The 18183-nt window shown below is 42.2% G+C and overlaps 1 protein-coding gene across 3 annotated transcripts in view; it reads right to left on the bottom strand.

Moving 5' to 3' along the window:
- Positions 1-506: 506 nt before the first annotated feature.
- TRPM7 (transient receptor potential cation channel subfamily M member 7) overlaps positions 507-18183 on the bottom strand; it is an 82742-nt gene continuing 65065 nt past the window's right edge. Inside the window, exons 26-40 of one of the 3 annotated variants that reach the window (XR_014541586.1) lie at positions 15605-17145; positions 13819-15433; positions 12222-12281; positions 11937-12033; positions 10638-10705; positions 9688-9725; positions 8867-8892; positions 8433-8483; positions 8288-8353; positions 7577-7860; positions 6313-6395; positions 5979-6184; positions 4520-4571; positions 3964-4070; positions 507-2424 (exon numbers count right to left, since the gene is read on the bottom strand). Coding sequence is in view for 2 of the 3 variants with exons in the window: in XM_083586100.1 (XP_083442226.1) it covers positions 2294-2424; positions 3964-4070; positions 4520-4571; positions 5979-6184; positions 6313-6395; positions 7577-7860; positions 8288-8353; positions 8433-8483; positions 8867-8892; positions 9688-9725; positions 10638-10705; positions 11937-12033; positions 12222-12281; positions 13819-13895; positions 16034-17145 (2458 nt within the window). In the remaining variant the exon portion in view is untranslated. The remainder of the gene's footprint in view (positions 2425-3963; positions 4071-4519; positions 4572-5978; positions 6185-6312; positions 6396-7576; positions 7861-8287; positions 8354-8432; positions 8484-8866; positions 8893-9687; positions 9726-10637; positions 10706-11936; positions 12034-12221; positions 12282-13818; positions 15434-15604; positions 17146-18183) is intronic. The other 2 variants (XM_083586100.1, XM_083586101.1) reach the window with 2 other exon arrangements.

The raw sequence follows: 18183 nt of genomic DNA, 5'->3' as shown, positions 1-18183 counted from the left end.
TTTGCGCCCTTCCCTCCAGAGCAGGAGAAAACAAGCTTGTTCCCTCTTCCATGTGACAGCCCTTGAGATATCTGAAGATAGCTAGCCTATCTCCTCTCAGTCTCCTCTTTCCCAGGCTAAACATACCAAATTCCTTCAACAATTCGTCATACAGCTTGGTTTCCAGATCCTTGATCATCATGGTTGCCCTCCTCTGCACACATTCCAGCTTGTTAATAGTTCAATGCTTCTGCGAGGCTAACCCAAGTCATTTTGCTGTCTAACAAAAGCTACACAGTAGTATTAAGACTTGATGACTCACTGAGCTCCACCTGATTCTCAAAGTAGCCCCAGCTGGCTAGTCACACTACTTGCACATTACTTACTAAAATATACTTCTATTGGTGGGCCATTCTTGCAGTCCAAATTATTCTCAAATCAACAGATTAGTTTTTACCTGTTCCTTTCCTCCCTCTGACCCTCCCTCCCCGGATCAATCAAATCAAATAAAGGTAGAAGCTCACCAGTCTAAACAAGAATAAATTTATTTGGGATTGTTTAAAGATTTATTGATATACAAAATGTATACAGTTTTTTATCTTTAATACACTATACCTTTCCTCCCCCAGCAACATAAACCACCATTTAAACAGCTATTGTGTTCGTGCCTTAATGTCTGTATCTATAAGATACACTACAGAATTTTAAAAAAGAATAATTACTGGGCGTTATGATGCCGTTCAATTAAAATTTACAATTAGTACCTATGTAACAAACAAACAAAAGTTGCAGCATGAAAATTCAGTTGGACAACAGGTTCTTCTTGTTGAATATTCAACAAATTTGGGACAGGAAAATGACATTTTATTGGCATAAAGTTTGCATTGCAATCTCCCACACATTACATAATGTAAATTCATCCTAGTTCCTTTTCTTTTAAATAAGTACCATATATAATATTACATTAAAAGGTGTCTTCACACAATATTAAATACAACTAAGGGGCTGCTCCTTACGTCCCTGCGGTGGTGTGGAGCCCACAACAGGCCTGGTCCTTACAGCACCGCAAAAGCTGAGGTTGGAAAGCACTGGTCCCAGGGGACAAGTCCACTCTGCAGCTCACTTCTACGCCTGTGTTGCTCCCGCGGCAGCGCTGGCACGACGAGCAGCCCCAACCAGGACTCCTGCCCCATGGCCCAGGGCTTCCAAAGTTACCCAAATGGCGTGAGAAGGTACCAGACTGCAGCAGCTCCAACACTGCTGTGATAAGATCAGAAGAGGCCCCCAAAGGTTGACGCATACATTCAGCTTTCTTTTACTGGTTTTAGGAGATCTTTGGAAGGCAACACTTCTGAAGCGGCCATTATATGTAACAAGTAATAGCAACTTCCCTAACGCACCTGGCTCATTTTACAAGGCAGCGTCTTACCCAAGACCAGCTGTTTTGTTCTGTTATACAAATGTGATCAGACTTGTCTTGCGACTTTACTACTATTGGACAGTGATTAGATAAAACTGAAATGTATCGTTTAAAAAAAAAACAAAAACCAGCGACGCAGGAGGGGGAGGGATTTCACTATGCGCAATCCATCCCATCCATCCCGAGAGAACTGGCTCCACACTTGAGGATGAATCCTGATGCAGGAGACAAGCCATCACTTTTTGTTTGGAACCAGGCGTTCTCGCTCCCTGCAGCTCAGCTTACTGGCGTTAACTAAATATGGACAGATCCTTAGGAGCAGCCTCGTTCCATTGAGCCACATAAAACATACATGGCACTGAGCAGAGAGAGCAATTATCTGAGACACCCTGAAAAAGTGTCAAAGGAATCCTTCAGTGTCTGTGGGAAGGTGGGGGGGCGGGTGCTCCCTCCCGTTTCTCTAGCCAGATGACAGAAACCAGCTGCCACGAAGCCCCCAAACCATCTGCCTTAAAAACCATCAGCACAAAAAGAAAAACATCATTTGGTCAAGGGCATATTGCACTACAGGATGAAGGGGAGGAAAGGCCCCCTCTCATGGACCAAGGTAAAATGTTAAGTTATCCTTCTGCTAAAACGCCTCTTTAAAAAGCTATTTCATAAATACTTAATTTCATTCAACCTTTTTTTTATAAAAAAAAACAGCAGCTGCCAGCTACTCCTTCAGAGGTGATTCCCACATTATGCTAGGCCACTCAACGGTGGCCAGTTAACTGTACCAGCGCCATCAAAACAGATTGGTCCTTTTTCATGCGGCCTTTGTTTTGATGAAGGGCAAACGAACCCCGTGACTTCTGCAAGGGTTTGGTTAGAGCCAGAGAGCTGTGCGTATCTTTACAGCATGAGGTGACTGGAACTGGCAGAGTCCGATTCTTTGGTGCAGCTCCCAGGCCGAATGGTCAGTTCTGGAGAATCATCTTGAGGCAGTAGGATTTTATCGGGTGTGTAGTCGTTTCTCTTCAAGTCTACGGGGAAACAACAACCACCCGAAATCCCACAGATACAGTTGGGTTGAAGAGGGGGAGAGGGAGATGGAGAGGGAGAGAGAATATACAAATTAGCAGCCTTACTTCTGATTCAAATTAGAGCTCTTCTCTAAAAGAAGGAGAGAAGGCGAATTTATGTCTTGCCAGAACTATGCAGGCAAGGTAGGCCTTCAGGTTCTTCCCAGTGCAAAACTCTGAGCTTTGAAGACTGGCCCACAGTTGTCCAGTGGGCATTATTGGGTGGGAGGCAAGGTGTCTGATATCAAAGGATGTGCGGGCAGGTTGTCTCACAGACAGACTTGCTCTTATGATGCTGGCCATCTTGTGCCTGGCTGGGCCACAGTCAGATTTCCCAACAGGCAGAATCAAAGAACTGTAAAGTTGGAAGGGACATTTTTGTGCTATATTAATCATCTAGTCCATCCCTCTACAATGCAGGAATTTGCAGCTGTCGCATACAGGGATCAAACCTGCAACTTTGGCATTATCAACACCATCTCTGACCAGCTGAGCTATCCAGGCTGTAGAGAAGGTCAAGTGTCTACAGCAGCTTTCCCAATCTGGTGTACTCCAAATGTTTTAGACTCCAGTTCCCATCAGTCCTGGCCAACACAGATATGCTGGTTGGGACTGATGAGAACAGCAGCTAAATGTAACAGGAGGGCACCAGGTTGGGGAAATGTTGCTCTAGCAGAGTGTATAGACTTCAGCATTGTTGAAAGGAAAAGGGGAGAAGAACGGTCCCTTTGTAAGCTTACTTCCAAGGCAATCCCTCTTAATAAATATGTATAATAATGTAGTGGCAGAAAAGAAGCCCTCGCTGGTGTGTGGTTTATTCCTCTCTTCCTTCAAAAGACCTGTATTAGTCACTTTGCCAAGTACCAAAACTTTTTCAAGAAAATAAATATTTGAATTATAAATTGCTCAGCTCTGGTTCAGCCTGCACTATGGCCTGTGGGTGTGGCACAACTTGCATATGATATCAATCTACCAAGTGACTTTAGGCCTAGATTGGTAATTTCAGGACAATTCGTGCCTGACTACCTACCACAATTTTTTAGGGCTCGTCAGGTCCATGGAAAGGAAATTGGGTTCTTGGAGTTGATCGTTCACAGAATTAATAAAAGCCACTGAGATGCATACAAAGGCTTCTAGCTGACAGGGCAGAAGGCGTTCCCCCCCCAAAAAAGGGTCAATAAAACCATTTTTTCTCTTCCTTGCAACAATATATTTAGGGCATTTGTTATAGGTATTGAGTTCAGGCCCACTGAAAAGGTGAAAGAATTAGTTTTCGGGGCAGATTTTCTTTTGGGAGAGTAAAATAAGTGTTTCCTCGTGAGGTTTCAAGGGCAATCCAATGAGGTCCAAGTGATCAATGAAGCTCAGCTTGGTTCCAGCAATTCATCCATTTTATGTGGAGAGAATGCCTTACCCCCATATCAATGTAAAATTCAATTTATCATAGGTAGAAGCTACAAGAGAGAAGTTATCTTTCATAAATCGGGGGCTGCTATTTACCTGGAAGCTTAAGTTTCCTGCAGCATGAGTTGCAGTGGTGCTTAGCTCTGAAATTTTTGATGGCATCTTCTCCCAGATTTGCAGGACCAAATACCATATCGCTTGACCTTTAAAAGAAAGCACACATTAAAAAAATACCTACAGCCAAACATGATTTTTTTTGTGTGTGTGGTCATCACCCCCTGGCTAGATATGGGGGAGGTTTTGGGTTGTATCCATTGTTGGTCCTACTCCAAGTATATCCACTGACATTGGTGAACATTGGAAAACCTTAGGTTCATTCATTTCAATGGTTCTATTCTGAATAGGACTAGCACTGAATACAATCCTAATTATGCAGGTAAGATAGGAATGCTCTCCCATAGTATCACACTGGCAATTCCCAGCAGAAAGTTTGCTGCTGGTGGTGTCCTTAAAAATCACAGCAGTAAGCTAACTTAAAGTTTCACCATAAATCTGTCCTTGGTATCTGTTAATTGGTACACCTAAAGCAGAAGAGCAGCCCTCCACGCTTGCCACATGTGGCCATAGGAAAAAGGAATTTTGCACTGCTTACCTTTTTTCTTCAGCTTTTATCACAGAAGGATCTGTCAAATTTTCTCCAACACCTTCACAAGAAGCAAAGGAAGTTATTATCCTGTTAGCCAAGTAGCACAAGAGTAATTTTAACATAAAAAGAGAAATTATAGCAGATGAACAATTTGAACAGCTGAAATACAGGTGCCCCCTACTTACATTTTGCGCCCCGCGCCCCGTGCATATGTAAAAATTGTGTAAGTGGGGAGCACCCTCTAAAAAGCCATTTGTTCCTGTTGTGCAGCTCTCTCTCCAGACAACTCTCTTCAACTAGAGTTGAAGTTCTGTGGACAACTGGAGGATGTGCAGAAACGCAGCTGCTGCTGTGCGACTGCACGCATCAGCTGTTAGGTGGGGAGGCTGAGAAGCCTAAACAAAGCATCACTGAACCTCTAGTCTCTTTGGGGCTTTCTCCTCCCTCGCTGAAGTCCTCCTCAGGCTCCGTGAAGGGTCTCCTCACGAGCCACAAGGACTTGCCACCTCTCTCCCAACATTTCCTGGTCTGAATCTATCTATCTATCTATCTATCTATCTATCTATCTATCTATTTCCAAACGCTGCATGTATACACAGTCACATGCAAATTGATTGTGCGTTAAGTGGGGGGATGCCTGTATCTGAAAGACTGCATCCATCCCGACAGACCCTCTTGCATCTTAAGAACAGCACAGGTGACCATCTCGGGAGGGGGTGATCCAGGAGATGGCATTCTCTGTGGCAGTCCCTAAGTCCCTCCCTACAGAGCTATGTCTGTACCTTCACTGTACAGTTTTTGGTGAATACTGAAGACCTACCTCTTTACCCCAGCCTTTTACATCTGAGATGTGTAGTTTTAGTACTCACCCTACTTCTGTGATTATAATTTGTTTTAATCTGCTTTTAATGATGTATTTTAAAGTGCTGTAACCTATCCTGGGGCCTTAGGGTGAAAGGTGAGTGAGTAAGTAAATGAATAATACATCATCATCATCATCATCATCATCATCATCATACTATTTGCAGAATGTCCCCCCCCCCAAAGAAGAACGAGGTATTCTAAATACAGGAGAGAAAATGGTGTGGAGTTGATTACAGGAGATTGAAGAGAGACATGCAAGTATGAGTATGGATGGAGAGAAATTGCAATTGAGTAGATTGAAAGTCTAACACAAGGGTGGGGTGAGGGGTGAGGGATGGTGATGGGAAAAGGAAGTATCTGTGGGACTGAGTGTGGGTATGTATTAATATTTTTAAGGATTGTATGAAATGTATGTTTGTATATTCATAATATGTATTAATGCTGAATTATTTTAATAATAAAAATTAATTTTTTAAAAACGACTCTTTTCTTGTGGCAACAATGAAATTTGATGACGATCCATATTGTGCAAGTCACAAGCTTCTGGTGCAATTACTACAGCATACACCTCTGTGTCACATCCACATACACATCCATTTACCTTGCAGGTCAAGGACCAACAGCTCTCCTCGAGTATATTCGTATGTCCAGTGGCTGAAGGCTAACATGACCTCCTCTAGCATGTTGGTTGGAATTATTTCATCTCCATTGTTGTTGTTGTACTTTCGGAATTCTCCTGTCATGCACTCCTCAACTGCAAACCACTGGCCAGCTGAGTGACAATACAAGAGGAACGCTTCCAAGAACCTTGTAAGAAAACACATAGGAACGAGAACACTGTGTGAACAACTGATCCATTAGCCTTGCACTCTGGTGTGGAAATTCCTTTTTGTTCCATTATTTCACGTTACATTTGAAGATGTAATAATGCCTACCTTGGAGAATAGGGAATAGATTTTGGCTTCATCTGATTGAATGCGAACGTGAGTTTCTGAGCAGCCCTCTGTTGCTGAATTTCCTATGGATTTAAAAAACACACACACCAAAGACTTTACTCAAGATAAACCTCTAGCATGGAGAATAAACACAAGGAACTGTATTACAATTTTTTTCTTCTAATTTCCGTATTTTTCTGTCTATTTTGAGGGACTCCAATTTAAGAAAATATTGTGTATTTTACTATCCATGTATAAGACACCCACCCCCTCAATTTTTCAACATGATTTTTAAGGGGAAAAACCTAGTCTTATACACGGAAAAATACGGTACATTTTTGTGTTGTTATATTCATACAAAGTAGTTAAGACAATAGGCAGAAAATTCCTACCTTTGTGGTCCATTATTGCTTTATACAGTACGATGAAAGTACACAGTGCTTTTCAAAGAATGAGAGCACAGGTCCCTTACAATTTAGAAATTAACACAAAGGAGAAAGAGGGAGGCAAACGGAAGCAGGGAAAACAGTGAAGCAAATGTAATTTTTGCAGTTATTCATAGTTAGGCTTAGTGACATTGGGATATAGAGACTAGGGACAGTGTCAAAGACGTAACAGAAAAATGTGAATTTGGAGGAGGGTTTTGAAAGAAGTAAGAGAGGTAGTATCATGGAAGCATTCTGGGATGCAGCCCCATGTATAAGGGATAAAGGACAAAGCTGTTGGAGTGAGCAGAAAATCTTTGGACAGCAACCTTTGGACAGTGAAGGCCGTATGCAGGGATGCGTTGGAATATAAAAGCAAGAGATGGGGTGACAAGGCTATGGATGTGCGTAAGGATTTATGGAAGGGTGCCATATGGTTAGGAGTGATAAAAAGATGGGTGGTTTTGGCAGCAGAGTGCTGGGAAGAAGTGAGGTGATGAAGGTGTGAATGGAAAACTAGAGAGCAGAATGTTGTAGCAGTCAAAGTGACAGATGACCGGAAGTTTTGCTGATGTGACCAATGTATTTTTCTAAATTTTTAAAGGGAGAAGCAACATAACTGGCAATGAACTGAATATGCAGATTAAGAGAGATGGAGTAAGGAGTAAAAAAGAAAGCCAATGACCAAAAGTTGGGCAGGAGGGCAGATGGCAGTGTTTTCAATGGAGGACAGTGCAGGTGAGAAGGGATGTATCTTGTTTGTCCAAACAGTAACCAACTGCTAAACATGTTTAAGCCTCTGGTGGATATGTACTATATGAGCAAGAACAACAACTTACTCTTAAACAGAGATGTAACACTGTGTCTTCTTTGTAAATGCTTGACCAAGTATTGACAACTTCCGGAAGAAAAGATTTGATGATATAAAGGTGGCCTGATTTCAGAATATCATACTCGGACCAGGTGCAGGCCACCTTGAGGGCTCGTCGCAAGCCTCCTCCCATCTCCTCCTTGCTTAGGAATTCTATTTTGGCACAGAGACCCAACTGAGACCAGGAAGACATGCTGTTGTTCAAGATGTTGGGAGAGCTTTCTTCAAGACGATACACAGTAACTGGTTCGCCTGCAACGTCACAGCACAAAGGAGTGAAATGCAGTTAAGCCTGGGGTAAAATTGACTTAATGTCTATTACACTATACTGGTGAACACCTTTTTCGGACGATGGAGAGAAGATATAGCCAGACTTTTGCATAATCAATTATCTAACCAATTATTAAGCTTTTGATACAATAGAATCCTCTGTGTTGATTGGAGACCTTTCTCCATTTACTACTACTGCTAAAAACTAGCAACAAAGGCTTGGGACTCTAGCTTTTTAAGAGTCAGCTTCAATATACATTTCCCCAATCTATTCCCAGAATTTTGACGGTGAACTATTGCCTATTTTCCTGTGCTGTGAAAAACATCTATCACTATTAAGCTTGACGATCAAGGAATAATATTAATAAAATCTGAAAATCATTCCAGAGACTACAATAAGTTTTCCTACCTCTTGGAGGTACAGGAGTGAACGGTATGCTTTGCGATAACCTCATCAAATTATTTCTTTCAACAGCTGTAAAGACAGAGAAATTCATTGAAGATGATGATGCTTCTACTTTTTATTATTTTGCGACCTAGTTTTGGACACTTACCTGAATAGTAGTAGGTGGTATCCATGATGGGTTTAAAAGGAGAGGCAATTCCTTTGGGAAAAAAGGAAGGGAGTGTTATATTTTTACATAAAACTAGTGATTTAATGCATCCTGGTTTTTTAAAAAAGGGTAATGACAAAGAACAAAAAGCACTCTAGGCTCACAGGCAAGACCTTGATCATTTATGGTGATTCTTCCCACCGTGGGGTATTTTAGATGAGGAAAATGATGATGAGATGCTCTAAGACTGGAGAAGAGCACAAGCACCAAGGGGGTTCTCCCTAAATGAGTCATGTAATGATTACAACCATAAATAAGGGCTGTTGGCACTAAAATGCATAACAAACCTCCATCAACATCATCTTTGGCAACCATACATTAGTTTCCCACAACATGTTAAATTTATGGCAACACCAAAGTTATCAGCAGCTTACCATTCAGTGCATCTTCCTCAGAAGACCTGCAAGAGACAGAAATTGCACTCAACCCAAATTCTGTGTGTACTTCTTGGGTTTTTTTACTACTCAACTTCATTGCTCTGGTCACTTTGCTCTGCTTGTAATACCCTAAGCCCAATCACCCATCAGACCAAATACTGCAACCTCTATGCCTTCCAAAACAAATGAACAGCAAACAGAGCAGGGGAAGAAGAAGAGGAGGAGTTTGGATTTGATATCCCGCTTTATCACTACCCTAAGGAGTCTCAAAGCGGCTAACATTCTCCTTTCCCTTCCTCCCCCACAACAAACACTCTGTGAGGTGAGTGGGGATGAGAGACTTCAGAGAAGTGTGACTAACCCAAGGTCACCCAGCAGCAGCATGTGGAGGAGCGGGGATGCGAACCGGGTTCACCAGATTATGAGTCCACCACTCTTAACCACTTTCAGAGAGAAAACAACTCTGAAGACTTAAAATTACTGTGAAGGCGATGGGTGCTGCAGCGGTGCTCTTTAATGAGGCTACGAGCCAGGTGTTTCAAACTGGCTACATCAGGTTCAATTATCCCCCTTCAAGAACAACCACAACAAGGTAAATGCCCAGGTCATCAGGGTTGCTTAGGAACGGGTGGGCAGATAGATTAGATGACTCCTCCCGTGGTCTAACTGCCCAGCAACAATCAGACAGGCTTAAAAGTGAATGTGCAGTGTGCTGGCACACAGGGAGAAAACTGCAGCTCACTCAATGCCTCCCCAACTCCTGGGGAGTTTGGAGATACCTGGACAGTTCTGAGTATTGCCATTTTGACTTTACTTACATTTGATTGCTATACGACGGTCGACCTTGTAACCAATCCTGCAAGAAAAAAGAGAGAGATGCACCTATTTCGTACATAACTGATGGTTTTAGAAGCAATGTATCACACTTTTGTAAGAGCACTACAAGGCTCCCTCAAAAAAAATTAATTGTGAAGATGTTTTCAGCCTCAATATGCTTCTGAAGCATTGCTAAGCCTGCTGGTCAAAAGAAATTGTACAATCTGTTCAGCAGAAGTGCCTGGATTAAGAGACTAGGATTGCAACTATGTAGCAAATGCAGCCATAGCCTGACAGGTTGAGCCTGACCTTGAGATATTTTGGTGATGTAAATTGCTTACTTGAACAGGCTCTATTAGCTGTGCAGACAGAAATGGCATGAACATTCCGCCAGCACTCAAAAAGGTGGTGTGAAGGTGCAAGCAAATGCCATATGGACATAGTCCATTCTTTTCTCCTTGAAGACATATTACAATTCGTTCTTGTCGACCTCCAACCCCTGCTCTTAAGCATGATAGCTAGAGAGGACAAATTTGCCCAGCACATTTCAAGAGAAGAAAAAACTGCCAATTTGGAGGCTACAGGCAACTCTCAACTTACGTGGAGATTATGGGGTGTAAAGTCAAAATCGTGTATAGTGAACACACATTGGGTTCAATGGCCGGTGAGGTTTCCAAAGACTCCTTTTCCTGAATGCCTGTCCCCTTTTGTTTCTATTTTTTTTTTAGCTGCCAAGTATAGAAAGCTGAATGTGCACAAGTTAAATGCACATAAGTTGTGAGTTACCTGTACTACCATAGCAGGTCACACTAAATTGTGATGGACAGTGAACTGTGTTGCCTTGTACTGCTTTCTATCAATTGCTACTATGATTCAATTTTTGTATTTCCTGGGTTCTTTCCATAGACACCCAGGGGAAACATTGTATGCATTGTTATTATGTTTTACTCACTGTGAGTAAGGCCGCCTTGGAATCTGCCTGATGAGGCTCCTCAACCGATGGTCTTCTGCTCTTGTGCACTGGAAAATGATTTTGCAATTAGAACGGCCACCTTTTGACATGTCAACAAATACTACCAATTCTTCAACATATGTGTCCAAGATCCTGCAGGGAAAGCAAGATACACTTGCTTTCATACACATACATGGGCTTGGATACAGAGAATCACAAGACTATGCTTCAGACGCACATATTGGGCACACGGCAAAACTCATTTGAAACTAAGGTAAAGGGACCCCTGACCATTAGGTCCAGTCGTGACCGACTCTGGGGTTGTGGTGCTCATCTTGCTTTATTGGCCGAGGGAGCCGGCGTACAGCTTCCGGGTCATGTGGCCAGCATGACTAAGCTGCTTCTGGCAAACCAGAGCAGTGCACGGAAACACCGTTTACCTTCCCACCGGAGCGGTACCTATTTATCTACTTGCACTTTGACGCGCTTTCGAACGGCTAGGTTGGCAGGAGCAGGGACCGAGCAACAGGAGCTCACCCCATCGCGGGGATTCAAACCGCCGACCTTCTGATTGGCAAGTCCTAGGCTCTGTGGTTTAACCCACAGCACCACCCGAGCGAGTTAAAGGACCTTCAAAGGTTTGTTTGGGGCACAGAATCGTAAGTTTATGTGTTTAAAAAAAATCTGCCGTGGACATTAAAACCTTTAACATGCTCAAAGAAGCTGTCTGGATATCAGTCAAAAGCTACTGTTAGAAGGAAGACAAGTTTTTTAAATAGCAAAGATGGGTGCCACTCTCACCTCTCAGTATTGCCAGTTCACATTGCTCCCCAATCAATCAAAGTTTAATTGACTGATGATGGAGCAACTATGCATTTATGTAATTCCACATTTTTAGGGATGGCTTGTTTACAGAATCCAATCACTGAGGCTGCAATCTGAAGTAGGCGCTGACAGCTGGGTAATAAGGCCTCAACCACTCACGCCCCTGTTCTTTTCCCCACCAAAACTCACTCCCACCAAGCTGCACTCGCAGGAAAAGACATGAGCAGCGGCAGCTTTTAGCCAGAAGGGATAAAGTCAGTAGGAGGACAATTTTCAGTAGGGAAAGAAATGAGAAAGAACCAAGAAGCCCCTCTCTCTCCAATGCCAGTTCCCTCAGTCAAATTTTAGCCACAATGGCTGTGTTTTGTAAAATAAAGCAGTTTTGAAAATACAGGTAATGGCACAAAGGAAAAATGCTGTATGCTAGTATTAGTTCAGAAAATTCAGAGATCAGAAACTAATGTGTTTACTTACTTTGTTCTGATAGTGCTGCTAATGAGCTTCTATGGTAGTCGGTAAAACCACCACATGAACTGACAGGCCTCAGGTTGCCTTCTGCATTACTACCACCCTGTGTATTCAACAAATAACAATGTTATAATTCACAACTCTACTCAAATAATCTTATTTGTGTCACCACTTGAAAGTTACTATACAGTACTTAAGAAGTGACGCACTTGCTTTTTGAAGGAATATTCAAATGTTACTGGCTGTTTGATGCAACAATGAAGAGATGGAATACAAATGGCAAAGTTATACCTGTTGCTTTGTTGTCTCGATGCCTTCCAAAATTGCTTTTTTGAAATCTTCCTGTTGCTCCTGTAGAAGGTAACAATAAATGACTTTTTAAACTTAGGTTAGTAGTGAAGTGGCTTTAATAAGTTTTAAACATTTCATGAACTCTGGACCAGAAACAAGAAATTGGGGTTTGGGGGGGACTGTTTTCCTACAAGTGTTATTCCAGGGCTCTTACTTCAAAGCTGAAACACTTCAGGCCTGGCATCTGCAGGTTTTAGTCCTGGTCTAAAATTTCATATTTGTGTTCTGATGTCCATGCATACTCACACGAGTCAAAGTTTCCTCCACACTGCCATGTTTGTTTGAGCTAACTTATATGCCACTTTCCCACAATGATCTGTGCCCAAAGCAGCTTACAGAAAACATTCAAGCTCTTTGTGCTTTAAGACTGCACAAAAGAATGTTTCAGAGAACAGGGGAGGACATTAGGAGTTCTGGGTACACACTGTGATTGCACCATGCTGTCTGGGCCAGATCTATCATGAAGTTAAAATTCAGTACAGTACAGATGCTCTCCAAAATGCTGTGCTTCCTAGCAACTTGAAGCATAGGAAGCTGCCTTTTCCCAGAGCTAACCCATCCCTGACTATTCAGGTATACCCATTTAACCCAGCTCTGACTACTCAGGCTGGGATGCAGGTGGCGCTGTGGGTTAAACCACGGAGCCTAGGACTTGCCGATCAGAAGGTCGGCAGTTCGAATCCCCGCGACGGGGTGAGCTTCTATTGCTCGGTCCCTGCTCCTGCCAACCTAGCAGTTCGAAAGCACGTCAAAGTGCAAGTAGATAAATAGGTACTGCTCCGGCGGGAAGGTAAACGGCATTTCCGTGCACTGCTCTGGTTCGCCAGAAGCGGCTTAGTCATGCTGGTCACATGACCCGGAAGCTGTACGCCGGCTCCCTCAGCCAATAAAGCGAGATGAGCGCCGCAACCCCAGAGTCAGTCACGACTGGACCTAATGGTCAGGGGTCCCTTTACCTTTACCTACTTAGGCAGTCTTGATTTCTTTAACTGATGGTGACAGGATCAGACCCTGAGGCCTTCTCTGTACAGGATATATACACTACCTCTGAGATATAATTCCCCCACCACCTAAGTCTTTGAACCTGGGACTACTCAGCTAGGAGCTCAAACTTATAATGACAAAGTAGAACAGGCGCCTGCTTAGTTCACACCACTGAAAACCATCCTGTAACATGACTGAATGCACATGTATTTGAGATTTGAGTTTAAGTGAACTCCCTGTATCAGCTTAGGACTAGGACCTCAGGACACCGCCCAGATCATTCTCCCCTCCTCCCAAGCCACACAGCTCACTTAGCCCTGCTCTGTGCCTCCCTCTAGTTATTTCATCTGGCTGGAATGTGCCCTTGGGGTATGAAAAGTACCTCTCGCTTGCCTGGATGCCGTGTGTCTAGCTAGACACACTTTTGCCACACCCACCACTGACATGTGGCCCTGATAAGGCTGCCTGTGAGGAAATGAGGCCCTTGGCTGAAAAAGGGTTTCTCACCCTGGCTTGGGCTACTGCTCAACTTCCGCAGCAATCTCCCTCTTACCTCAATATCATCACTTTTTTCTTTGCTCTTAGCCACAGTCTCTTTAAATCGTTGCAATTCCATGCTGTCCCTGTGACCTTTGGCGACACCATTATATGAACAGAAATAAAATGGCAAGATTTTAGAGGGGAAGCACCAAACAGATGCAAATTTGATTAAAGATACTGCTGAGATCAGAAAAGTACATAGAAGGACAGTTGGCATTTTTAATGGTAGGCTGAGGAACTATTGCTTTTCCTACATAAAAGGGATGACATAAGAAACAATTTCAGAGGAAATATTTCATATCACTACCCTGGTTTCAAAGCCGTGAGCGTGTCATTTGCTTTTAGAACCATGCAGTGTGGATATCGGTATTTTTACAAAATGTAGCTATTAGTAGAAAAAGCACAGTTCAACACAATAGATTTTAAAAATATAAACTTCACCCTCAAAATGTAAGAAAACAACAATGACATGGCCTATGGTGTTCTCTTTCTCACCCTTTCTCACACCCATTCAAAATAATTAACCTATGCCAACACTCAGAATGCCTGTGTAGTGGGCACAGCTTTCATCGCCTGCCATTTTTACACTAGATTATATTTGCATAGAAACATACATACGTGGGGGCCAAAGCATATAGGCCTGAATCATGGAATCTGTACATTACATGGAACTGAGGTGCACAAATCATGATTTCAGGTTTATGCACATTGTCATTTCACATGTAAAATGTTATGCAAAGATGAAACCAATGAGTGAGTGGCAGGTAGAGCCAGGACAGAGCTTGGGAATCACAGAGATCATCCACTGCACATATATGCTGAATGTCTTCACAGGGCTATCACTCATCTGTCTCCAAAATTCTATAGGACTGAACATTAAGGATGAAGATTATATTATAAATGAGAAGGCACCCCGGCACCAAACCTTTTGCCACAGTAAAAAAAAAAAAGTGCCATTATTCAGCTGTGTGGTTAGTGAAGTAAATATAAACAGCCTGATCTTGAGCCTTTGTATCTAACTTCTCCCCACTCCCATTTTTTAATTAAAAGCATACATTTACAATTATTACAGCCATTTTCAAAACACGTGAATGGGGAATCAACATATCATGACTTTACACAGATTTGCTTAAAGAAAAAAAAGTACTGGTAGTTTAAAAGCACTAGCAAAAGTTAAGATAAAAATATTACAAGTAAAGTCCATTCAGAATAGATCTGGGCCTCAGGCAGATGTTACTCAAATTTGTAGTAAAAGATTGTAATCACATGCATATCCCATCCTCAGATCTTCCTGAAGCCTCTATTCATATTTGAATAGAGGCTTACACACTTATTGCAATGGGACATATCAGGAGCCTACACGCTTAAGGTCCTATTTAAAGGCTTCCACTGCACAAACATCAGGGGTCCCAGAAATAAAGCAGGATGGCATGAACACAATCTACCAAATTAAATTGGCTTTACATGGCTAAAGGCACTTTTGGAGTAGTCTGAAATGAATTTTCTGGTAACATTGACAAGTTTAAACTAAATGTAATCTTTAAAAAGTTATCAGAACAAATCATGTTGCAAGATAATAAAAAAAAAATCATGCTCACTTTGAGCCACTGAGACAAAAAAACTCCTACCTTAGATCCAGTTACAGATAGGTAGCCGTGTTGGTCTGCCATAGTCAAAACAAAATTTTTTTTCCTTCCAGTAGCACCTTAAAGACCAACTAAGTTAGTTCTTGGTATGAGCTTTCGTGTGCATGCACACTTCTTCAGATACCATTTCTTCAGACTATTTCTTCTTCCTACCTTAGAAATAGTCTAGATCAGGGGTGCACAACCTGCAGCCCTCCAGATGTTGTTGGACTACACCTCCCATCATCCCTGATCACTGGCTATGTTGGCTGGGGCTGATGGGAGTTGTAGTCCAGAAACATCTGGAGGATCACAGGTTGTGCTTGCCTGGTCTAGAATAAACTGAACTCAAAGTATTTTGTTAGCACACCTCTCCTCCCATTGTTTTGACAAACAGAAAATCTGCCACCGTTTTGCAAAAAAAAATTCCAGTTAAAACACCACTTGAATAAACAACAGAATCTACACCAAAATGGTTAAGTGCTGATTTACAAAGTAAAGAAACATTTTGATAGTTTGCGGAAGTGAAGAGGTTAAAAGCAAAGCGCACCACCTGCAACCAAATTCCGCTAAAGTTCCCATACAATTTTAGATAAATCAAACCTTGAGATTTAGATTTGATCCACAGTTTCTGAAGACGTACAGTGGTGTTGGAACTTAAATCATGACCCTTTTGTGCTGTTTCTGGAATGCTTCCAGGAGGTTCTTCAGTATTCAGTGTCCCATTCAGATCATTACTGGGGTCACTTCTGACCTCATCAGCAGATGTCAACTGTAATTTATTTCTGGCGTCATTCTTCTTCAATTTCAAAGAGGACTGAGGATTCCATTTGTCTGGGTAGCTCTCAGCACTAGTATAACTTTCATCACAAATAAATCCATGATTAACACATCCTCCAGGTTCAATACAAGGCTGGGAGGTGGTAGCAAGGCTAACAGAGCAAGAAGCAGGAGAGTCATGGCAACCAATAGCAACTTTTGGAAGTACAGATTTTGGTGTGTTATACTTACCCACAAATGCACCAAATTCAACAGCATTCTCTCCATCAGCAGCCTTAAGGACTATAACCTGGTCGTCCTTTGTGGTACTTTCTAACTGGCTTTTACAGCTGGGCTGAGAAGGAGTGCTAACGAAAAATTTAGCTGTCGAAGATGTTAGGTGTGGCATGCTGTTTAGCGAAGTGCCCGTCTTTTTATTCTTTTGAACGCATTTCGATGAGTCTGTACCCTGTATTCTTTGACGAAGTTCTGGGGGGGATAGAGCTCTTGGAATTAAGGCACTGCCCGAGGAACCTGCCTCTGGAAAGTTGAATTCATCCCTCTTGGGGGGCCCAGTCATCTTATGTCCAGAATCTCTTTCATCTTGCATAGAAATGTTGCACAGTAAAGCATTATTACTCTCAAGGCCTCCTTGAGGAAAAGAAGAACCAAATACATTGCCAATGCTGTGCTTTCTCCACATGGAAGATCTTAAAGGACCGTCATCAATGGGGTTTTGTGCCAAATGCTTTGAAATACTCAGTTCTCGTGTAATTTCATTATGGACCTTGCTAGCTTCTGAAGCCTTCTGGGCAGTCAATGTTTTCAAAGTGTCCACCGTAAGAGCAGAGAGGTCTTGCAAGTGGCCAATCTGTGTATCGAGAGAGTGCAATGAACGCTTGATATAGTTGACTCTGTCACTAACCTCCTTGATTTGGATGCACATTTGCTCAACACTGGAAGGGGAAGGGAGAAGATACCATTGGGAGAGAGAAAAAGGAGAATCAGACTTTTCACTGAACGCAAGGAATTCTCAAAACACACAAAGATCACAAGTATGCCATGTGAAATAATTACAGGTCTGTTAGCATAAAACAAGGGGTTGGACTAGATGACCCTCAGGGTCCCTTTCAACTCTGCAATTCTATGATTCTTTGGTAACAACCCACCCATACAGAAGGTTGTGTACTGTGTTTCTGCCTTACTGGTCTGGTCTTCTGCTCTGGTCTTACATCCTTCCAAATCAACTCCCACCAAGAAATTGTGTTGTGTTCCTGCATCAGGTATGATCAGATCACTGAATTAATCTTGAAGACAATTTGTGTAATCAGCAAGGTTTGCCCAGTAGTTTGCCCAGAATAGTTAAACGACAAGCCCACGTCTAGACAACACACTAAACCAGATTATGGGTTGGCTCAGCAGCAGAATGACTAGGGAAGAGCGAAGCGATTTCCTCTCCCTGAGCTCATGCATTCTGTACCAACCCATGGTTTGGCTTAGAGCGACTTGTGAACCAGACCAGGGAGATTACTGTAAGTGTGCAACAGAGATCTGCTAAATGAGGATAATGCTTCATGTGCCTGATGATGTATGCTCTAGTCCATGAAAGCTTGTGTTCAAATGTGGCCTCTGTGTTGCTTTTGATGCAAACAGACTAAATAATAATAATAATAATAATAATAATAATAATAATAATAATAATATCTTTATTGTCATTGCCCCCTCTCAGGGACAACGAAATTACTTGACTGCTCCATAAAAACACTAATTAAAACAATACAGTATAGTACAGCAAGGAAGATTAAAATGGCTACTGGTCTGCAATTAGATAATTTTATAATGGACCCTGCCAATCAAAGGTCCACATGTTAAAACAGGCTGCTGTTGGTCAACATCTGCTATGATAAATGTAAATCAGAGTTTGATTTTAAAGTAACTGAAACTGTGCTATTCAATTAGCTGTTCCAATCATTCCTGGAAAAACTGAAAAGAAC

This window comes from Podarcis filfolensis, assembly GCF_964270895.1.
Source record: "Podarcis filfolensis genome assembly, chromosome: 14".
In the NCBI taxonomy this organism is placed as follows: Eukaryota; Metazoa; Chordata; class Lepidosauria; order Squamata; family Lacertidae; genus Podarcis; species Podarcis filfolensis.
This window is presented reverse-complemented; position numbering and strand designations above follow the sequence as displayed.